The sequence below is a fragment of the Metarhizium album genome (assembly GCF_000804445.1).
Source record: "Metarhizium album ARSEF 1941 chromosome Unknown scaffold_2, whole genome shotgun sequence".
In the NCBI taxonomy this organism is placed as follows: Eukaryota; Fungi; Ascomycota; class Sordariomycetes; order Hypocreales; family Clavicipitaceae; genus Metarhizium; species Metarhizium album.
The window spans coordinates 1287781-1310486 of record NW_024467576.1 but is presented as its reverse complement, the minus strand read 5'-3'; the positions used below and the strand labels follow the sequence as shown (position 1 = coordinate 1310486).

Here is a 22706-nt window from a genome sequence, read left to right as displayed (position 1 = left end):
TTTTTATTTCCCGGTCTAGAAAAACAGTCAACAGATAATGCACCTCTTCATATGGCTCCCCTCCCGTCACCGCCAACAAATGCATACCTGTCGCGTCAACCATTCGCCGTTTCTCCTTCCAATCACGCCTTTGCAAAGACCTTTCTCGAGTTCATCAGGCGAACAGCAAGCATAAAGAGCATGCCGACAAAAGGCGCCACAACCACGCCAAGAGGACGTTTTTTGAAGCAGCTAAAAAGGCACGTAAATGGCGTCTGGATTCTGTACTAGATCTACTAGAAATTTGGGACGAGAAGGGTGTACATTATAGGCGAAGAGGTTAATAGCGTTATTAGGTTGAAAATTGGCCCGCCTTGGTGTCCGGCCCGCCTTGCTGTCGAGCACCACCTTTGGTGGTGAGGGCTTTTGCTAGCCGAACCACATAAAGTGGGGCGGGCACGATTAGTACTACGTACCCAAGTGCCAAGTCACGTCAATGCATGTGTGATGCATCATGTGTGCGCGTTTGTGTGCGTGTGCGCGCGCCGCCATGGCCGTGAAGAATTTGCACCCACGCCAGCCAACCTTTTTCTGCGGCAAAGGGAAATCTGCAGCCAACAATCGATTGACAATCAATTGACCTGACCGTATATACGGCACGGCCACGGCTCCCAGCTTCTCGCACCGGCGGCTTTCATTCGCCACGCAGGTCTACGACGGCTGCCGCCACGCGCGCGGCCCTTCCACCAATCACCTCGCCAGCAGCAGCAGCATCAATCCGCACCGCACATCTGACATCTGAGGCACAATGGCGATCCCCATGCAGAGGTTGGGCGGCCGCGGTACGCCACCCTTTGCCTCTTGCTCCTTGCTCCTTGCTCCCAGCCGCCAGCGGCAACAATCAGCAGCGGAAAGCTAATCAAGAGCTCCCCCCCCAGCCCTGCGCTCAGCCGACAACGACGATGTCGAGCGCGAATACGACAGACTGCGTGACCTGGCCCGCGCCGAGAACGACCGGGCTCACCAGGCGTCCCAGAGAGTATGGCCACGACATGCCACATGCCGGCACAGCACACGAACCAAAGCCAAAATAACCACCCGCCTCGCCTGATGGGCAAACAGCCCGGCTAACATCCACCGTCGCCCTAGTCCCAAGATGCCTTCCGCTCAGGCGACCACGACGCATCCCAAAAGCACTCGCGCGAGTCCAAGCAGCACTACGCCAGACGCGACGACTACAACCGCCAGGCAGCCGACTACATCTTCCGCGAGAACAATGCCCCGGGCAAGGTCGACGGCGACACCATCGACCTGCACGGCCTCTACGTCGAGGAGGCAGAGCGGATCCTGGAAGAGCGGATCCGCGCCGGCCAGCGGCGCGGCCAGCAGCACCTCCACGCCATCGTGGGCAAGGGGAACCATTCCACGGGCCACGTCCAGAAGATCAAGCCCAAGGTGGAGGAGCTGTGCGGCGAGCTGGGGCTCAAGTACAGGACCGAAGAGAACGCCGGCAGGATATACATCAACCTCCAGGGCGGGGAGCCTGTGAAGCCCGGCCAACACGGTGCCGGTGCCGGTGCCGGACATGGGGGACACACCGGCCACGGTGGGCAGCCACAGCAACAGCAACAGCAACAGCAACAGCACGGCAATCAGCAGCAGAGTGACATGGAGGAGCTGGTCGGCAAGGTGCTGCCCAAGGTTCTGAGGAAGTTGGAGAAGGCCTGCTGCACGGTCATGTGAATTGGGAAAAATGAGCGTCGGATACGGGCAATGTGCATTTCGGCCCGCCCCTGTCCTGCGAACTCGGACACCTCTTGCCTTTGGTAAGACGTTATATCTATGCGTTTGTATATATGGATGTTGGACATGCGGGACCAGCTGTATGGTACGGCGAGCGCGCGCGGTGTGCTTGAGAATATGATTCGATGGGCCTTGGGAAGGGGGTAGACGGTAGACTTGTAGAAGCTGCGAGCAAAGTGCTTATGCCTGGATCGACGGACAATCCGAGTACAATAGAAAGACGGTGCCGGCAATGGGTGAGGAGACAAGTCACGACTCACGACCGGTCAGTCACAGTTTATACGGGAGCGTCACGTCCACGTTTACGTGCGGGCGTATTCATGCCCACGCAGCTGGTTGTATAGACTGACTGCGTACCGTGTCGCTCAACAAAGTCACGCCGCGAGAAAGGGAACGTGGAATCCACCCATGCGACGAAGTGTGGCTCATCCGCCGGAAAGACACGAGCGACGGGCACTAGCAATGCGTCGATGCCGAAAGATAAATAGGCCTTCTGACGCGGCAATGAGGAACCGAAAAGAAACCCCGACCTAGATACAGGCAGACGGGAAGAGAAGCAAGGAAATAAAGCCCAAAGCCCACCTCCCACCTCCCACCTCCCACCTCCCAGCCTCAACAAGGCCTGGCGCTCTGCTGCTCGGCGCGCCGACGCGCCAGGAGCTCGGGGTCGTCGCTCTTGGACTGCGAGGGCGGCGTCCTATCCAGGGCGAGGCCCGAGACGGCGGTGACGAAGACGACAATCATCTCCGTGAGGATGCCCATGCCCAGGTACGTCCACACGTTGGCATTGTCGCCGGCAAAGACGGACAGGCAGGTGTAGACGAGGCGCACGACGACAAAGGGCAGCGAGGCAACGACGCCCAGCAGGATGCGGTACTCGCCGGGCGCGAGGAGGCGCCGGTTCCAGAGGGCGGCGAGGGCCTCGAGGCACAGCAGGACGACAATGGCAATCATGAGGCCGGCGCCGGCGCGGCTGGCGGCGGAGTAGTCGACGTGGACGGCGGCGCCTTGGATGCTGAAGCTGGACTGGGAGCCGCCGGCGGCGGTGACGGCGACGGAGGCGAGGCCCAGCAGCCTGAGGAGGCGCTGCTGCGTCGGGGTCAGGACGGCGCGGCCCTGGCGGCCGAGGGCGTCGAAGACGAGGTTGAGGACGCCGAGGAGCATGACGACGAGCGGGCCGAGACCGAGGCCGTTGACGACCATCCAGCCGATCCAGAGGGATACGTTGGCCGGGTCGTTGACGATGGCGAGGCGCATGGAGAAGCCGACGATGCGGATGACGGCGAGGAGGACGAGGTACCGCCAGCCGGAGGAGTTTCTGAAGCCGTGCTTGAGGAAGAGCAGGACGGCGCAGAGGAGGAAGACGACGTAGATGGGGATGCCGACGATGGAGATGATGTCGTAGGCGTCGAGGCGAGCCATGGGGGGGGGGGGGGGGGGGGGGGATTGGTGTGAGCTACCGGCGAGAATGTGCAAGAGATGAGGTGTGGGCGCGAATATATCAGAGATGCGGTGCTGGCTTGTACAGGAGCCGGTGCGACGAGATGTACGGCAGATTCCGTGTGAGCCTGCAAGTGACTGAAGAAACTCTGTCCAAGTCTGTCCGAGACTTGACAGAGCTGCCACGAGAAACGGTATACGACTAGGCGCAGGGCTGGTTGGACACGACCCAATGTCAGCTAGTATGACATGACAGACTCCAGAGACTGCGTACCGACAGATCAGGCGTAACAAGCCCGCACAAGATGGAATGAACGTAGAGAAGCGTCGGGCTTCCGCAAGACAACCAGGCCTTCTTATAAGACGTGTCCGTCCCACGTCCCGCGCCCCGGATCACGGCACGCAGATGAACAGCTCCATGATGCAGGCATACGCAACACCGACGCCGCCGGCCACGCGGCATCACGGTTCGCGACCCGGTTCCGAGCTCCAACGCCCAGGCCAGACTCGCTCATCTCGCATCAGACAGCCGAGAATGATGATAGTGCCCGTCGCACATGCGCGGTCCGTGGCTCATCAGCCGCAAATGCGTCGTGAGTCGTGAGTCGTGACGAGGCGGCCCTTGGGGGACGTCGAAACAGTTACCAGAAGCGGCTTAGTGGGCTCGAATGGAATTGCTGCATCGGGTACGGCTAGTCGTAAGTTGCGCTTCCGTAGCGCCGCAGCGCAGGGCTGACGAGCGGGCACGACGGAGGCCGGCGCGGTAATTGGTCGGCGGCGAGCCGGGGCGGGTGCCGGAGCCGACGGGTGGCATTTTTTACCCCCCCCCCCCCCATTGGTCGGCCCGGTCGAGGTTTCCCTCGGCGGCCCCCGACCTGAACGAACTAAACTGCACCCCGCCGCGAAAAAAAAAGTCGACGTGCCGGTGACGGCAACTTCTCGACCTCGCGCGTCCCGACGTCGCCGCCTTGCGCTCTGCCTCACAACGCACAACGTCGCCGTCACCATGCCGGTCAGCTGCCATCACCCGCACCCCCTCCCCACACACGTCGTCGGTCTGTTAACGCAACCGCCTCGCAGCTCATCGTCGTCTCGGGCCTCCCCACGTCCGGCAAGACGACCCGCGCCAAGCAACTCCGCGACTACCTCGCCGCGCGCATCGCAGAGACCCAGCCTCCCAAATACCGCCTTCATCTCGTCTCCGACGACTCCCTCTCCATATCCCGCGCCGTGTACGACCTCTCCCCGGACACGGTGCGGCTGCACACGCGCTCCGCCAACTCGTCCGAGAAGGATGCCCGCGCCGCCCTCTACGGCGCCGTCAAGCGCCTGCTCTCCGACCGGGACTTTGTCATCCTCGACGGCCTCAACTACATCAAGGGCTGGCGGTACCAGCTGCACTGCGAGGCCAAGGCCATGAGGACGCCAAACTGCATACTGCGTGTCGCGTGCCCCGTGGACCAGGCAAGGCACATCAACGAGGAGAGGCGGCGGCGGCAGCGGCAGCGAGGGGACACCACCACCACCACCACCACCGGGCAGCAGCAAACTGGCGAAGCCGCTCCGGAGCCCTACGAGCCGGCCAACTGGGACAACCTCGTCTTCCGCTACGAGGAACCAAACCCCATGACCCGCTGGGACTCCCCGCTCTTTGCTCTCCTCTGGGACGACGACGAGACCCAGACGAAACAGACCTTTGATCGTCTCTGGGACGCCATGGCCGGCGAGGGGCGCAAAGCCGTCAGGCCGAATCAGTCCACGGTGCAGCGTGGCCGAGACGCCGGCGGCGATTACTTGTATGTCCTGGAGCGGGAGACGCAGGATATCGTCAAGAGAATACTCGACCAGCAGGGGGACGGCGGCGGCGGCGAGGTGACGGTGCCTCTCGCCGCGGCCGGCAGCCAGCATTTGACCGTGGACCTGCCGGCGGGCAGAAAGGTCGGCCTGCCGCAGCTGCAGAGACTGAGGAGGGCCTTTGTCGGCCTGAACAGGGGCGGCATCGGGCTCGAGAGGGTGGGAAACATGGCCGCTGACGGGATGAGGGAGCTGTTTGTCGCCTTTCTGAACGACGCGTTTGAAAAGGATGACTCGTGTTGAGCTTATCTCGTTGGGCAGGTGTGCATCTGGCCAACGCCCGTGGCACGGCGCACGCGAGCAAATCTGCCGACTCCGAAAGTGCCTCCCTACAACCGAGGCGGACTCCGGGTTTGATTTCCAACAGCACATGTATCCTCCATGGCGTCACGACATGGATCGCCGTGGGGGGCCGTCTCGGGCCGCGGAAAAATCTGGAACCAGCGCCCCGGACTAGCCTTGGAGATCAACATCGTCGAAGCCGGATCGACTCGCCCGGCCCCGTCGGTTTGGCAGCGTCGTGCCGATTGGCGCCGACGTGGCCTTCCTCGAGGGCATCCAGAACGCCCAGCAGGCGAGGCGGGCGTGCGACGCGCTGGCCCCCGTGCCGCTGCTGCTCAACATGGTCGGGCGCGGCGCCTGGGGTCCAGGATGATCATCTTTCCCTTCGCCGCGCTGGCCCCCGCGTACACGGCCATCCGGGAGTCGCTTGCGCGCGTCAAGCACACGGCCGGCACCGGGCCCGCCCCCGACCTCCCCCCCCAGGCGGCTATTTAGCATTGTAGGCTGGGCGAGGCCGTCAAGGTCGACGACGCCGCCGGCGGGAGCCTGTACGACGAGGTCTAGGTCTAGACGCCGGGGGACCAACCTGTGCCGCATCTTGGTCATCAGACATATGTACACCCAGATAGTTATATACATCAAAGGGCCTCGGGGCTTCTCCCACGTACGCCTTCTCCTGCCGCCTCCCGCCCCATGGAAGCCCTTCAATTCTCGTAGCGCCAATCGAGAAGACGACTTCGGCGTCGGTCCGTGTCCGACATGGCCAGGCAGTCAGCCAGTCGGTGAATGAATCAATGGCACGCACGTGTTCCCCCGCGCTCGTGTTTACTCGCAGTCGTCGCCGCCGCCGTCACGGAATCCTCCACGCCGACGCACAAAGTTGCTCGTGAGAAAGTCCCCTCCTCCTCTCCTTCTTCTGCTGCCATTGAAGCTCGTACCGCAAACAGAACACTGCCGATTAACACCCGTCCCACGCGCTCTGGATCAGTAGACCGAGAGGCTTGCTACGGTGCAAACGGCGGGAACCGCCGGCGAGTCGTGGTCCAGACTCATCCTCTTCACACGACACGCCGGGCATTAATCCAGAGCGGACAGGTGCACCTCTGGCCGGAGAGAGAGAAACGGCGCCGACACACGTCTTTCCAAGTCTGGCCGTGGCCGGTTTTTGAAAATTGAAAATGCTGCATACAAAAACAAAGACATGACGTGATGCGTGCTACAATACATGCTACATGCTACCCAACAAAAAAAAACAAAGACTAAAAAGATGGAACATCCAACGCTATGTACTGCAGCTGACGCCCACGACGCCTCTGGGACTTGTACCCTGTTCCCTTGGGCCTATTCCTGGTCACAGCATGGAATTCTTTGGCCAGCCTGCGGCGCTCCCGAGTCCTTAGAAAGCGGCGAGGCGTCTGTTGTGAGCATTAAAGTCTGAAAAACTCCTCGGCCAGGCGGCTACTGTGCACGGTCTTTCTCAGTAGACCGCAAACGAACAACGGCGTGGGTGTGATGGTTGAAATAGATGAAGGCTGCAGCTCGTGGGACAATCATCAGCTTCTTTTCCATACTGGCTTCGAAATCTCGGCCCTAGATCTGATACCATGATAGCTCCAAAAAGAAGAAATTCAATTCGACACCCCGCTTGCATTCCGCCCATTTTCCCCAACGACGCATCGGAAGCCAGGATACCAATAACCACACTGTCAAGAAGAGCTTCAACCATAGGTCTCGTTCAGGCTATCCCTCTAGCGCAAAGAAAGTAGAAAAGATCCATCAACTCCGATATCCATGCCCAACAAATAAATATATATATGGTCGTTATGACAAAAGAAAAAAAAATACGAGACCGTACAAGGTGGAACTGGTCGTGTCTTGGTCGTGGTCACAGATATTTTACTCGGCAGGTTGTCGTCATTACGCCGCGTAAGGATGGTGGGCCCGAGCCTTTTCCTGCTCCAGTCGTTTCCTTTCTAGTCGGATCTTGGCCGCCTCTGTGCCATCATCCGGCTGCGCGATTTCATCAAACCACGGGTGATTCAAGGCCTGCTTGGCGGTGATACGACGTGCAGGGTCGTATACAAAGATTTTTTGCAGCAAATCAAGGAAATGCTTAAAGAATTGGTTACTCGATGGAATAATGTCCTATTTTGAGAGTTAGATAGTAGTCACACACGTGGCGACAGGGTGGAATGGGACCCACGTGAAGATGCTTCATGGCTTTGACGAATCTCCGGGATCCTCGCGTTGTATCTGGAGTAGGGTAGTCAAGTTTGAGACGTTTAAAATATCTATGCAGGTTAGGGCATCGTGCTGTAAAGGCAACAAAGGTCAGGCCTACCTTGACGCTGGATTGCCGCCGCTCCTCGAAGACATTTTGTTGACAGCTTGAACAAGATGACTGTCTATCCTGGAACCGACGACGGCTTCCATCATGGCGAGATGCTCAAGGTTGTCGTGTGTTTGGAATAGGGCGTCGCCGGTGAAGAACTCAACCAAGATACAGCCAATACTCCAGATATCACAGGGAAAGGACCATCCCAGGCCTAAAATAATCTCAGGAGCTCGGTAGTGCCTTGTTGAGACAATGGATGAATGATACTCATCCTGGAACGTAGCCGACCCGAAATCAATTAACCGGATCTCGGTGTTGAGCAGCACCCGGCGCTGCGAGGCTTGCCTGTTGATTGTTGTCGAAGATGAGGGGATTTTCCGATTATATGTAAACGTCTGGTACAGGTCATCACAGAGAAGAATGTTCTCCGGCTTAAGATCGGTGTGGATCAAGTTTAGATCATGCAGGACTGGTCCCTGTCAGCGGCGCGGTAGAGTACCAAAAGCACCCGAGGTCTTGAACTCACAGGCTACACTCGTAAAGAGTTGACGAGCGAAGTTTTGGATGTGACTATTGGGAAAAGGCACGAAGCCATTGCCCTTTAAGAAGTCGAAGACGCTCTGGCCCAAGAGGTCCATGACGATGCAGATATGGCCTCGATAGTCAAAGCAATCGGTTAGGTGTATGCATCGATATCGATTAGTGGCGTCATTAGCCTTCAGAGTAGCTAGCACTCGCAGTTCGATTCTAGACGCATCGCGGTACTTTTGGACTGATCGAATAATTTTGACGGCGACAGCCCGGTTCCGCTTCTGATCACGGGCTTGAACAACCTTGCCAAAAGTCCCCTGGCCAAGTAGACGAGTGATTTGATCTATAAGAGCGTTAGCCACGCACGCATTGGGTTTGCAGAGAAGACTGCATGTAAAATTGGACGTACATTTATCCGTCAACTCTGCATCGGGGACGACAATATAGTGCCCGTCGTCGTCATCAACCTCGACGTTCTTGGAGTAGTGCTGTTCATGGTTTGAAAAAAAAAATCAATCAGCGGCATGTTCTTAAACCGGCGCAGAACATCCTGCATGGGAGGGAGAAGCTTGCGTGGAAACGAAACTCGAGCCCAAACACCAATCGATGGTGAGAGACTGAGAGACGAAGAAAGCAATGCAACGCAACACTTACATCGTGTACAACCCGGACTTGGACATCAGAAACCTTTTTCGGGGGGAATGGTGGTGGCTTGTACGTGAGGAGCCGGCCGCCGAGACCATCAAGATCCCGACGTTTTGCTTCGTTGGCCGCCTGCTGACGGGTTGTCCGCTTGCGTTTCAAAGGGGCAGGGGCCTCGTCGTACTGGCTATTGGAAGAAAGAGAAGTCGGGGCGGTGGTGTTGAGAAACGAGTTGGTGCGGTCGCTGGAGAGTGTAGAGCCGATGGGCGTGCCATTTTGCAGCGGTGTGTTTGTGCGGGAGCCCACATACTGGACGTGATAGCCCGAGGCGGGAGCATCCCGACGTCGTCGCTTCACGGGTTGGCGAGTGTTGGTGGTGGCCTCGTGGTAAGCGGCACCGCCAGACGCATCGCCGTTTGTCTTGGACGAGGTCAATTTCCGACTGGTCTTGGCCTCTGGCTCTGGGGTGTCGTCAATGACAATAATCTCCTTTGGCAGGCCGTTGCGATAAAAGGTATTCCAGTCGGGTTCGCGGGAGCGACGGCGTTTCCGCGAGGGGGGGTCAAGGTCGCGAATGTTCGCAGGGCCGGGGGCGGCAGCGGCTGCAGAAGAAGCCGAGGCGGTGGCCGCTGCACTGGCCATGGCGGATGAGTGGTTATGATGAATGCGATGCCTCGGGGTTGTTGGGGTTGAGGTTTCAATGTGGTGGTCGCGATGCAGGTATTGGTCGTGGGGAGGGGGTGCTGGTGGCGATTGGGGCTGATGGTTCTGGGTTACGGCATCCGACGAAGTGTAGCCGGCATTATGGCTACCAGGCTGGTCGAAAGGCAATAGGCGTGCCGCGGTGGTCGACGACGATGACGCAGCCGAAGACGCCGGCACGGATGGATTCGGTGCGTAGAGCAAAGAATTGGCAGCTGTGGTGCGATAATTTGATGTGGTCGACGACGGGTGGTGGTGAGCTGGGTGAGCCTGGTGGGCGAGACGGTGATAGTGAGGGAGCGTGGCCACGGCCGTCGTGGGCGTCGACATGCCTCTTGGGAGCGTTCCCCAGAGCAATGGAGGGGAGGGCGAGGTGAAATTTCCAGGCAGTAGATATGGTGGATGTGGCACGGAATCGACGTGGTTCTCGCAGGGAAGGAGGACGGAACAAGATGAGGTTTGTTGACGTCGGAACTTTGGGACGATGAGGGCGGAAAACGAATGATGTGGGCAGCGGGCAGCGGGCAGCGGGCAGCGGACACTCGGCAGTGGGCGGCGTGCAGAGAGCCGTTGTCTGCGACTGGAGGATTGATTGCACTCGACGTCGGTGCCGTTGACGAACATTGAACCTAGTGTGCTACTTGCGTCGGCGCTCAATTCCCAGGGAGTGCCCTAGATAAGTAGTTACCTCCAAGATGTACGTACCCAAGCAGGTACCTGCTCGGTAGCCAGGCGACTGAGCCACTGATTGAGCCATCGGGCCACTGGGCCACCGGGCCACTGAGCCATAAGCCACGGAAAACCTTTGTTAGATCCTCAAAGGGCAGCACCGCGAGTGGACGGTCAGACTGCGCACCGTGACGACGGGCGGCTGCTCAGGGGCAGGCATGGTAGTTACTTGTTACTCTGTAGTTGGGGTTGGGCATTTGGTGCTAGTGAAATCCGGGACCCCAGCTTGGGCCCGTCGCTCCTGCCTGTAGGCACTTGAGCCAAGTCATTTCTGGCGGACCGTGACAATTATACAGTGTGCCAGAGGCCTGCTCCGTACCAGACTTTACGCTACTAAAAAGGTCAGGGACTTGAGCGCTACCTGAAGTTCGTCAGTCGTGCATCAGCAAGTCCCACCATGTTCTGTTCGTGCACAAGAACATCTTGGTGGACAGGCAGGGGACCGGCCGCCGGGCCTGGTCAAACCTTGAATCCTGATTTTGAAATTGAACACTGGACCATTGGACCGGTGGCTGGGCCAGTAACAGCGTGGCATTGGGTGGAAAGTGATTTCGTCTTCACGGTGCTCCGTCGTCTGTTTTGTTTTATGACTATTCGATTACGTGACGTGAGCAATGCTTCCACGTGGCTGCCCTCACTGCCCTGGCCGTACACAAGCGAGGCCTTTTCTGACTCCTATTTTTTGCCTGCCCTGCAGGGTCAAGCAAATATCGGATGCAGGCAGACATACAGTATACTCCAGGCACAACAACGAAACACAAACTCACCATTTAATGAGAGGCTGGATCGCACTGCTCGACGAGAAGTGCGGAGACGACCGTTGTAGTGCCTGCAGATGTCAGCCACGGTGCCAGATGTCTATACTGTACAGGCTGTTAATCGTGGCGCGCCGTCTTGACCTTGCTCACCATGTCTACTTCAACATTTAGGTATATATTTGGCGGGCCTTTAGCTTCGCCTTGGCACTGTGTCGGTGTGAAGTCGTTTTTATTTTTTCCCCGATTGTTATTACTACTGCACCATCGCTGACGCCTCCAGACGGCAAAGTCTGTTCATTTTTTTTTTTTCAGAATCTTGGTTTGGCAAATTTGACATTTGCTCCCTCCAACGACAAGGAAACGGACGTCTCATTTATCCAAACATTGAAGGAACATTACGCAGGAGAAAGGTTGTAACTTGTGGCAGGCTTGAGGCGTCGCCCCTGCCGAACTATTTTGTTCCACGACAGCACCTTCCCTACCACCTCGCGTTTATTCTCCGATGGGAGCGGAGCATCAGTTAAGCTACGGAGCACCTCGTAGTTGCTACTTATTGAGTGCTTAAGTAGTGATTGATGTGAGTCAAGGCTGCGCTCCGCAGCTTCTTAGAGGTTTCAGTGTCGCCACACTCATTGACGGGCAAAATTATATGACATACATCGACGCACATGGTGCGGCGAGGAAATCCTCCAAACCGGACATCTGCTAGTCCCAAGTCCCATCGAAACGTGGACAAGTCTAGCATGCGATAGCACCGGCCGGCGAAATGCGTCATCAATGCAAACGGCAGAAGACGGCAATACTGTGACAGATGATGAGATTGTGTGTCAGATAGACGGGCCGACATTTGTGGCTACGACGCAGCTTGCTGGCATCCTAGCACGGTGTTACACATCATGAGAAAGAAGAAATGCAAAAGGCAAAATGCTGTCGGGCCGTCAACTTCAGGCTGGCTTTCCGGCAAACATGGATGAACAGGTTTCTTGTCTCGTCTTCTTTGGAATTTTGCAATGTTTGTCGTCAACCGGAAAACCTAGGTGCTCTGCTCCATCGAATGAGAAAAGCGGTGGTGCATGAATGAAGTCGTCGACAGCGACAATCCCGAATGGCGGCTTTTCGTCTCCAGCACCAGCACCCGTAACACCAGGCACACCCTGAAATCGAAAGTTTGACAACAGCTGCTTCGAAAGGAGGCCCCCCCCTTGCAATTCATCAACACAGGCATGGGATACAATTACGTGATTTCGTGGGGAAGGCTTCCACCATCGCAGCCGTGACAACAGGCCATGGATGGGCGACGCAGCACCTGGACAGCACGTTTCTAACCCTGTGGCCCGTCGTTACGCTCTGGGTAACACGCTTCAATCCGTGGAAAACATGAAAGTAATACTTGCTTTGTAAGTTCTGAACAAGACTTCTGGGCCATTTTCCGCCCACTAGAGGCCTGACTTTCATCTCTTTTCACTCATCGCCAACTTAATTGGGCCGCCTCATCAAGATGGCCGATCTTACGAATTACTCTTCTAGGCGGTTACAGCGGTTGATTCACATCGCTTGCCGTCACAACCGACACTATTCACAAGACCAGCCAGGACCGTGTCGGATCTATTACGGGCGACCATGCGTTCAACACCATACTCTCTGGCAGCGGCAGAGACAGGCCCTGAAGATTTTGCGTTCCTGGCCCTTCCCGACAAGTAGCAGTAGAGCTGATTCGACGTTCATCTTGGCAGGCTCGATGCTACCTACAGACGGCCACTCAGATACTGGATGATGCCGTTCGTGCTCGGAACTTTGTCAGAGGACCCCTTGAAATGCAACGGTCCCGAGCTTGTAAAGTGGGCGCTTACTTGGAAGCTTTGCAATATCGTTGCTCACAGGTGATCATGTTCTGTTTTGACGTGGCGAGCAACTGCAAGCGCATGGTCTAGCCGCCTTGCGATAATAGTTTCCGTGTTGACGGCGGACTGCGCATCCTCATCCGTCCTCATCATGAGACTGGCCGCAACCTCAAGTGGCAGAAGCAGTGACATTTATGGAGCTTTTCGTCAACATTCATCTCAATACTGCATGATCCCGGTACAAGGCTCCCCTCGCGCTGCGACGTGCTGACTTGTAGAGCAAGCCACACAGAGAGCGTTGCCTTGTACTAACTCCGCAGTCCAGGCCATGCCCGAAGAACTCGAGCACTCTACTCCGTGTCAACTCGTCCAATTTACAGAACGACGAGCTGAAATTAGCGCAAGACATGGGCTAGCTGGCCAAACAGCATACCTAGACATGGAGTACTCTGTATAGTCGACACAATTCAACAAGTCGTAGTCGTCGAGCAAATTCACTTCTGAATAGTCACCACCCCTCCGTTGTCGTAAGTCATTCCGACTCATTCGTTAGCGCGCATCCGCGAACGAAATGTCCGGGGAAAAGAATCTCAAAGTTGCCATGGTCACGTTGTGATGGGAGAAGTCTCGGTTGCTGTGTCGCGTTCGCATCTACGCGGTCCTGCGCAATGGCGCTTGTCCGTGCTTCCTGTTGATGCGGGGGAAGTGTCTGGGTGCTCTGACTGTGCTCCGTACTACTTGGTATATTTATTATATATTACCGCTTGGATATTGGCGCTGTGTTCCTGGGAGTAGGTGGACGGGGATTACAGGGTATGAACTACGTACGAAGGAGTATCACCGCATTGCAGGACAACATTAGTACTGGCCATCGCAGGTGCTTCGCACCTCGTAGTTAGTCAAGCGCCCGCAAAAGAATTTAGAAATGCCCGGCGGTGAAATTTTTTTGGATTTTGTTCCTCTCTCTTTCTCTCTCTCTGTCGTTTTCTTTCTTCCCTTTTTTTTCTTTCTTTTCTACGGATTCACGCAGGCTGGCAGTAGCATTTCTCAAAAGCGGGTCCCTCTCGGCCGTACGGCTGGCAGTACTTGGTGAAATTGCGCCTGACGTACTGTCCTGCTGCCTGCCAGGCGGCTGCGACCACGCCGCTGAGTGAGTCGGTCGCAGAGGCGAAAAGTAGAAACTTCTGCGTCTTTCCACAGCAGCCTTTCAGTGGTATTCCCTGTCCGGGCCTGCATCATCGATCTTCCGCCTCCGGCCAGGGCGCACGGCGTTATCATTGGTTCGCTGGTGTCCTCCTCCTTTGCTGGCAACTGCTGGATTGTGCTGGATGCCTGTGAGTAATCCAAAGCAATCAGTACTCCGTACTTCGGCACAGGCGCGCATTTTGCTGAAGGCTTACCTGCGTGCCTAGGTGCTCAGTACTTGCTTGTTCCCGAAGTGCGGCTAGCCTTGTCGCCGCCTCCAAGTCCAGTCCGGGTGCTCACACTTGGCGCGGCTTGTGCTTCGACCTCTGAACTCGATCTCGCTATTCTACTTCTTCTAACCTTTACATCATCCTCTCCCCCAATTTCCACCTTCCATTACTCATCGAGTGGCTTTCTCCCCTCACATATACCCGTCACGCTCTTCGCATTCCCGTTTTCTCGGGAGCAAGACCCAAAGCTCGTTAGCTTGTTGCAGATACGATACTCAACCCTCATCCGCTCACGGCCACGTCTCCATACCTATTCGAATTGAACTGCAGCTTCGCCGAAGCATATCGGATACCATGGCCTCCCAGCCCGATGAGCACAAGAAGAAGGTGAACCTGACGTGAGTTTTCTGCCTTTTCCGATGTCTTCCGCCCAACTCGGTCGCTGTTGAGAGATGAGAATCATTATGCTGACCTGCCTTTGTAGCGACGCTTCTGGTGCGGACGTCAAACATGTTCGTGAAACCGCGCCCTCCCCTCAGGTCGAGGCTTCCGACGCCGCAGCAAAACTGACTGCTCTAATAGGAGGATGACACCGCGACAGCGATTCTCAGGAAGAAGAAGAAGCCCAATCAGCTGATGTGTGTTTTGTTTTCCCACATTGCCGATTTGGTATAGTATCAACTCATGGCTAACTCCGCCTTCAGGGTTACCGATGCCGTCAATGATGACAACAGCATCATTGCCTTGTCCGAAACTACCATGGACGCCCTGCAGCTATTCAGAGGTGATACTGTTCTCGTTCGAGGCAAGAAGAGAAAAGACACTGTCCTCATCGTCATGGCCGATGAAGAACTTGATGACGGTAGCGCCCGCATTAACCGAGTTGTGCGACACAACCTCCGTGTCAAGCACGGCGACATGATCACCATTCTACCTTGCCCCGATATCAAATACGTACGTTCAAACATGTTAGGCACTACCTTATTCAGCCAGACAACGTGCTGACGCCAAGCAGGCCAAGAGAATCGCCGTGTTGCCCATCGCCGACACCGTCGAGGGCATCACAGGCTCTTTGTTTGACGTTTACCTTGCCCCTTACTTCCGCGAGGCTTACCGACCAGTCCGGCAAGGCGACCTCTTCATCGTACGTGGTGGTATGCGTCAAGTGGAATTCAAGGTCGTAGAAGTCGACCCCCCGGAGTACGGTATTGTTGCACAAGACACCGTCATTCACTGCGAAGGCGATCCTATCGAGCGAGATGAGGAAGAGAACAACTTGAACGAGGTTGGATATGACGACATTGGTGGCTGTCGCAAGCAAATGGCTCAGATCAGAGAGATGGTTGAGCTGCCTCTTCGTCACCCCCAGTTGTTCAAGTCGATTGGTATCAAGCCCCCCCGTGGTGTCTTGCTTTACGGTCCTCCAGGCACCGGTAAGACGCTCATGGCTCGTGCCGTCGCCAACGAAACTGGTGCCTTCTTCTTCCTCATCAACGGTCCTGAAATCATGTCCAAGATGGCCGGTGAATCAGAATCCAATCTGCGCAAGGCCTTCGAGGAAGCCGAGAAGAACTCGCCCGCCATCATCTTCATCGACGAAATCGACTCAATTGCCCCCAAGCGAGAGAAGACCAACGGTGAAGTCGAGCGACGTGTCGTATCTCAGCTTCTGACTCTCATGGACGGCATGAAGGCTCGATCCAACGTTGTGGTCATGGCCGCCACCAACCGTCCCAACTCTATCGATCCCGCTCTCCGAAGATTTGGTCGTTTTGACCGTGAGGTCGATATTGGTGTCCCTGACCCAACTGGCCGTCTCGAGATTCTTCAGATTCACACCAAGAACATGAAGCTCAGTAACTGTGTTGATCTGGAACAGATTGCAGCTGAGACCCACGGTTGTGTTGGCTCTGACATGGCTGCCCTCTGCTCCGAGGCTGCCATGCAGCAGATTCGCGAGAAGATGGATCTCATTGATCTTGATGAGGATACCATTGATGCAGAGGTCCTCGATTCCCTTGGCGTTACCATGGAAAACTTCCGCTTTGCCCTTGGCGTTTCCAACCCCTCTGCCTTGCGCGAGGTCGTCGCCGTGGAGGTTCCTAATGTTCGCTGGGAAGATATCGGTGGCCTCGAGGCCGTCAAGCAGGACCTCCGAGAACAAGTCCAGTACCCTGTTGACCACCCCGAGAAATTCCTCAAGTTTGGTCTTTCTCCGTCTCGGGGTGTGCTGTTCTATGGTCCTCCTGGTACTGGTAAAACTATGTTGGCCAAAGCTGTTGCCAACGAGTGCGCTGCCAACTTCATATCAGTCAAGGGCCCTGAATTGCTAAGTATGTGGTTTGGCGAATCGGAAAGCAATATTCGGGACATTTTTGACAAGGCTCGTGCCGCTGCTCCTTGCATTGTCTTCCTTGATGAGCTAGACTCGATTGCAAAAGCCCGAGGTGGCTCTGTTGGTGATGCAGGCGGCGCCTCTGACCGTGTTGTAAACCAGCTTTTGACAGGTAAGTTGCTCAAAAGCTCCTAGGATTACACAAGATACGCGTGATTAACGTCTTTTTCTTTTCCTACAGAAATGGATGGTATGACCTCAAAGAAGAACGTCTTTGTTATTGGCGCTACCAACAGACCCGAGCAGCTCGACCCTGCTTTGTGCCGTCCGGGACGTCTTGATTCACTCATTTATGTGCCTCTTCCCGACGAGGCTGGTCGTCTGAGCATTCTCAAGGCTCAGCTGCGCAAGACCCCTCTGGCCTCTGATATTGACCTTGGATATATTGCCAGCAAGACTAATGGTTTCTCTGGTGCCGATCTTGGATTCATTACCCAGCGTGCTGTCAAGATCGCCATCAAGGAATCCATCACGGCTGATATCGAACGAACCAAGGCTCGTGAGGCTGCTGGTGACGAAATGGACATGGATGATGAGGACAGCGAGGACCCCGTTCCCGAGCTCACCAAGGCTCACTTTGAGGAAGCTATGCAGATGGCTCGCAAGTCTGTCAGTGACGTTGAGATCCGCCGATACGAGGCCTTTTCCCAGCAAATGAAGAATGCTGGACCAGGCGCCTTCTTCAAGTTCCCTGACGGGACCAACGGTCAGCCTTCCGGCAACGGCGGGAATGGGTTCGGCGATGCCGGTAATGATGATGATCTCTATGACTAAGTTATCCGGCTACGTAATTAAGGACGTGATACTGGTCCCTGTATTCTAGATTCCTCACTCGCATGTCTGCTTCGAAACCTGCATACAGTCAAGAGAGAGCCGATATGGCTTAGTTGGGGTTGAGGCTGCCAAGATTGTTGTGGAGCTATTATTTTTAGGACTCTGGGAGTTGGTAGAAATGGAAGACGGCAGAGTGTGGTTTTTGGAGTCGCTTCGATACGACGGACTTGACACTTGACGGCACCTGGAAGGGCCGGATATCTTGCTTTGGCACGTAACGCGTTTACTCGATGAGTGCTTGATTTCGCGTGCCGTAGACTGAACCACGGCCAAGGTTTATAGCCTAATAGACAAGAAAACCAACTTGCTTTATAACATGCCATGTGAGCATTAGCTATGTCTCGTTTGATGAGCAATCCTGCAACGTTGAGGCATGTCCAGTTGTGCACGAGACGGTCCCTAGCATATTGTTATGGCCGTCTGGCAAACATGGGAATCTGCAATGAATCCGACAACTCCACAGCACCTGCGTTCCGTCGAGGAGTCGCAGGGAAGAGACACAAGGAGGTCAGTGACGGACTCGAATTGCCCAAGTGAGACCCGGTGGTATTTATGCCATTCTTGAGCTGTCTACGAAAATGCCTTCTGTTACCCGGTGCCCGTTCGCTTTTCCAGGCCCCTCCTCTTGTTTCTGGCCTCGTCAAAAAGAGAATGACAGCAAAGAGGTATGGTGCGGTATTCTGTTGACCTTGATATCAAGCCTCTCCTTTGTCGATGCTTCGTCCGCAATGTCATGAGCATGGTTGTGTACTTGTAATGTGTGATTCGTGGGTTCATCCTGTAACGAACTTGGGGGCTTCGACTCGAGTTGAGCTGTTTGAGTCTTGTGGGTGGTGTGTCCGCCATGGCCTTGCCTCCGTAGGTCCTCTGGCTGTCGTTGCGGTGTGCTGAGACGCGGGGGCACCGAGTCAGCTAGCTCCGTGGTCGTCGATCTCACAGACTGCTTCTAGGCTTTCCCTCGTCACGCGGAGGGCTTCCTCGATGACGGTGGCGGGAATAGCTAGGTTTGGTTTCTCGGTGGATGTTGTGGTTGACCCGTTCATCTTTTTGGCATCGCCGTTGGTGGTTCTGCCGTTTGTGGGGGATGAGTTGGATGCGGTGGCTTCGCGAACGTCGTCGAGGATGCGGCGAAGGAGCGCGGGGTACGTGGTGATTTCGCCGGAGCGGAGGAGCGACAGAGCGTGGGTTTGGATCTGCGTCGGCCAGTTGGACGAGTTGGAGTTGAGGGCGTGGAGGAGGGCTTCTTGGATTCTTTTGCGGGAGGTGTTAGCCTTTTTGGAGGAAGGGGTTTCCACGCGAGAGCGAGAGTGTATAGAGCTCGGCAGCCGTCTTACTTTGTGACATGGCCGTCTCGCAAGAGGACGGTATTTATTTGCGAGCGCAGGTCGGGGTCGAGGGTTGCGGGGGTGTTGTTTGCCGCTGCGGACGGCACCTTGACTGGCGTTGAGGGCTGTTGCGACATGGTTGAGTATGAGAGGTGAGGTGATACGGCTGTGGCTGCGGAAGATGGGAATCCGATCTGGCGGCGGTGCTAAGGGGGGTAGGGGGCCAGGTAGACTCGGGTTCGACTGGCTCGCAATTCCGATGCGTACCGACGTCGTCGATGAAGCTGCCCAAAGCCTAGAAAAGGCAAGGCGAGACAAGGGCAGGCGGAGGCTTGACGTATCTTCAAAGCTGTCTTGTTCCGTTGGCAGCCCTGCTTGGAAGCCAAGAAGTTCCAGTCTCTGCCTGTGAAGCGAATCAGAATCAACTACAGACGCTGGTCAGACCAATGGAGCTCGGTGCTCACCTTGCGGCTGACGAAAACAACCAGTCCCTCCAGCTGGGGGTGAGAGATTGTTGTCGGGGGAATTATGGTTGAGGCACGATTAGATCTTGCTCGGGTGATGGCCGTTTTGGTCGCCTCGGTCAATTCTCATCATGACCATGTCAAGCTACTGCAACTACGTTGGTCTGCCTTTCCAAAGTCGGCACGCAAGGCTGAGGCTGGGTGGCGCCTCCCTGGGGTCATTTCGAGCTCAAGCGGGCTGCGGTCTGTGGTTGGTCAGCTTGGGGGCTGCCCCTCCATGGCTGTCCGAGTTGGACAAGGTCTCGAGACGTGGGGGACTGAAAGCGGTTGAGCGAGCGTTGTATGTGTCGAGAATCTATGCTGTATATTTATGACTTTATATACGTGAATAATTCTATATGTGTATTTCATTCCGTTCAGTAGCTGGCACGAGAAACATGAGCATGTGCAAGTCTGGTCGAAGTCAAAACGGCGTCGACCGACATGCACGCTGCGCAAGTCCCCGCCGCGAACTCATCATGTGTTCACTGTCCACATTCGTCTTCAACCTCGACATACAAGTAAACCCACGCCTTCATCCATCGTCACCCGCCCAATTCGACACGTCAAAGCCCTCGGCTGGGACGCTTCCCGATCACAAGCCACCCGCGTACTTTCAAAACCAAGCCGCGTCGTCGTGTCCAGAACCCCAGAGAAGCACGTCTTTTACTACTCCATAGCCGCCCAACCCAGCTACCCTACACCAGCCCGACGACCAACTTCCAACCTCACGAGTCACGAGCATTCATCCTTCTCGCCCCCGATTTCCGAAATAACTACACAGAGTGACACGCAATGACAACCGCCGTCCGGCGTCCGGCACGGAAATCATCTACCGCCGAACCAATCGCAACTTAGGCCCTGTTCCCTTCGCAAAGGCCATCCTCACCGACTTCGCGGCCTCACCAAGACATCCCCAACCGTATTCGTTGGTGCCGGAAAGGAAGACACTCAAACCAACCCCTTGCTTCCGGCCCGTGCCGTTCCTTGCCCAATAGCCTCTCCTCGTCCCTCCGAAAAATCAAGGCAAAAGAAAAAGAAGGGCACCCAACCAACCCCTCCCCCGGTTCACCGTCTTCCGGCTTCGGGGATCCTCTTTTTTTCTTCTTCTGTTCTTCCATCCAGGAAGCATCTCGAGAAGCCGTATTACTCTGTTATACTCCGTACGCGGACGGCAACATGTCCGTCAGATCATAGGCCCGATGTTGGCGTTTTGCGGATCGGACAGGGCAGCCCTCGTTCGCCCTTCTTCACCGACTGGTTCGAGTTGTCAAGTCCAAGCGTGCCCTTGCAGGGGTTCATGAGGCTGCAATGACAAAAGACATGGACAAGCAACCAGTGCCAGTATTAGACGTTTGTTTCGGACGCGTCAACCGTCACTGGCAATCTAGTCCCGGACATGACGGAAAAGTCGGTTGTTGGATGACGCTGGAAAGCGGCAAAAGTGCCAAGCAAAATGTTAATTATGCCTCGTTACAACGCGTACCGGCAGCATTGAGCTTGGGGCAGGGGCGCAATACCGACAACCCCCCGTGTGGGAGAGACTGCCTCGTCGATGCAAGGGAATTGTGCTGGCAACATGTACCGTGGGAATTGTCAGATATCAAAACGTACACGTCACGTCATGTACCTATAGGGCACGGGATAACCATGGGACACATGTACGTATGTTATCGGCGCATGTGGGCGTTAATAATAGTAGTCTTCTGGAATATGAGTTGTTCTATCCCACCCCTCCTGTCGTCAGCCAGGTCAACCTTTTATATCAGCTTTTGTGAGCGCCGCCTGGTCGGCCCAACCCTCCTGATGCCCCGTGATATCACGACACTTGCACAGTACTCCGTGCTTCGTACATCATTTCAAATCGCAGAATCGACCAACTGGCCTGGATGCATGGTGACCACCAGAACCCAACTGGTACCAACACCTTCACCTCCATCCCCATCCCCTTCCCCTTCCCCCTTTCCCCGTCCATGTGGTACATGCTACTACCGCGTATCAAAGTCGGGGCCCCCGGCCGGATCAACATTCGAAACCGGGGTAACCAACGTCGCATTGCTACTGATCATCATCTCGCATCTTCCTTCTCCATGCTGCCAGCGTGGCCCTTGAGCCATGGCCTGGATCCTGCAAAACAGTTAGCCGGAGCCGGCCGTGTGATGTCACCCTACATGGCCGGAACCGCAAAACACGCTATGGGAGGTGAGCTGGTCCATCCTCGGTATAGAAATGTGCAAACCCCAAGACATCCCTCGCCGCTCGTTCATTCGTACAAGCGGGAACCCATCGCTCGCTCCGCATGTGTGAGCGAGTCCTCCGCCCGGAAAGCCATGCGCCAAGATGATACACTGGTGAAATGATACCCGAATCTGGAGTCATGTGCCACAGAAACGGGGAGGCGTACGCCGGAACCAGCGGCAGCTTCGCTTTTCGTCGCCTTGGGTTTTGCTACTGGAAATAGTAGCTTTGGCGCCCAAGCCTAGACAGGTTGAACTGGCCTAGACGATCACTGGGCATCTGCCTCGGAAGCATCAATTCGTGATGCATGGATGCCAAACGGCCCAACTCACGATAGAAATACGCCATAGACCATTATTCACCAGATCTACATATACAGTGTATGACCGTGAGCAACCTGCGACCCATCGTCGGGCGTAGTAGATAGCCACCCACAGGAAGAATCTCGGTGTTGGTCCGAAAATCTGTGAGGCCACCACTAGTCTGAGGTCCAGCTGTCTCACACATACTTCTCTATCCCTCCCTGCTTTACTCCGTAGTTGAATATGTGAGGAGCATGGAAATGCGACACGAGAGAAAATCCAAGACGCCAGGGAGGCAGCATCCGCGCTCTGACTTGTTGGACAGCGACGACGACAACAACGGCGTCGACATCACCAAGAGCAACCGCAACGGCAACAGCAACAGCAACCACAAAAGCGACCATACTGGCTCCGGTAGAGAGCGCCATGTCTTTGTGGAGTCCGGAGCAAGGGTCAAGGATAGGGAAAGAGGAAATTGAACGGCAGCTCCGACCTCAAGCCGTGGCTGATGGACGCAGCAACCCAGCAAAGATCTGATATCTCAAACGTGGTGGGAATTGCTTGCAAGCAGAATAACAAGGATTAGCCCTGTAGCGAGCCAGCCTATGATATCTTGGTATGGTGATGAGTGCAATAAAAAAAAGGCGACGCGAGGCTCGGGACGCTGTCTGATTAGTCGCGCATTTGCAACGCTTGTTGCGATGTTCTGCATCGGTTTTGCGTGGCCAAGTATGTGCCTCGTGCTTGTAGACTCCCTGCAATAAGTCGTGGCGTTTCAATCCAGCACATATCTTCTGC

General features: G+C 55.8%; 7 protein-coding genes across 7 annotated transcripts; 4 read left to right on the top strand and 3 right to left on the bottom strand.

Annotated features, from left to right (window-relative positions):
- Nucleotides 1-787: 787 nt before the first annotated feature.
- MAM_01507 (Smr protein/MutS2) lies at nt 788-1722 on the top strand (the record flags this gene model as incomplete). Its single annotated transcript, XM_040820306.1, has 3 exons — nt 788-821; nt 918-1018; nt 1129-1722. The coding sequence occupies 3 exons, from the start codon at nt 788-790 to the stop codon at nt 1720-1722; spliced, it is 729 nt and encodes a 242-aa protein (XP_040681794.1).
- Nucleotides 1723-2394: 672 nt separating this feature from the next.
- Nucleotides 2395-3204, bottom strand: MAM_01506 (uncharacterized protein; the record flags this gene model as incomplete). Its single annotated transcript, XM_040820305.1, has 1 exon — nt 2395-3204. One exon carries the CDS (start codon nt 3202-3204, stop codon nt 2395-2397), a length of 810 nt encoding a protein of 269 aa, XP_040681793.1.
- Nucleotides 3205-4228: 1024 nt separating this feature from the next.
- On the top strand, nt 4229-5319 carry MAM_01505 (elongator complex associated protein Kti2; the record flags this gene model as incomplete). The annotated part of the gene is made up of 2 exons (XM_040820304.1): nt 4229-4234; nt 4303-5319. 2 exons carry the CDS (start codon nt 4229-4231, stop codon nt 5317-5319), a joined length of 1023 nt encoding a protein of 340 aa, XP_040681792.1.
- A 138-nt stretch (nt 5320-5457) lies between these two features.
- MAM_01504 (uncharacterized protein) lies at nt 5458-5853 on the top strand (the record flags this gene model as incomplete). The annotated part of the gene is made up of 1 exon (XM_040820303.1): nt 5458-5853. The coding sequence occupies one exon, from the start codon at nt 5458-5460 to the stop codon at nt 5851-5853; it is 396 nt and encodes a 131-aa protein (XP_040681791.1).
- A 1422-nt stretch (nt 5854-7275) lies between these two features.
- MAM_01503 (Protein kinase-like domain protein) lies at nt 7276-9898 on the bottom strand (the record flags this gene model as incomplete). The annotated part of the gene is made up of 6 exons (XM_040820302.1): nt 7276-7503; nt 7562-7649; nt 7700-8162; nt 8220-8567; nt 8634-8712; nt 8879-9898. The coding sequence occupies 6 exons, from the start codon at nt 9896-9898 to the stop codon at nt 7276-7278; spliced, it is 2226 nt and encodes a 741-aa protein (XP_040681790.1).
- A 4767-nt stretch (nt 9899-14665) lies between these two features.
- On the top strand, nt 14666-17480 carry MAM_01502 (cell division control protein Cdc48; the record flags this gene model as incomplete). The annotated part of the gene is made up of 6 exons (XM_040820301.1): nt 14666-14709; nt 14796-14823; nt 14894-14949; nt 15016-15265; nt 15327-16818; nt 16888-17480. 6 exons carry the CDS (start codon nt 14666-14668, stop codon nt 17478-17480), a joined length of 2463 nt encoding a protein of 820 aa, XP_040681789.1.
- A 968-nt stretch (nt 17481-18448) lies between these two features.
- On the bottom strand, nt 18449-19002 carry MAM_01501 (uncharacterized protein; the record flags this gene model as incomplete). The annotated part of the gene is made up of 2 exons (XM_040820300.1): nt 18449-18791; nt 18875-19002. The coding sequence occupies 2 exons, from the start codon at nt 19000-19002 to the stop codon at nt 18449-18451; spliced, it is 471 nt and encodes a 156-aa protein (XP_040681788.1).
- Between the last annotated feature and the right edge of the window lie 3704 nt (nt 19003-22706).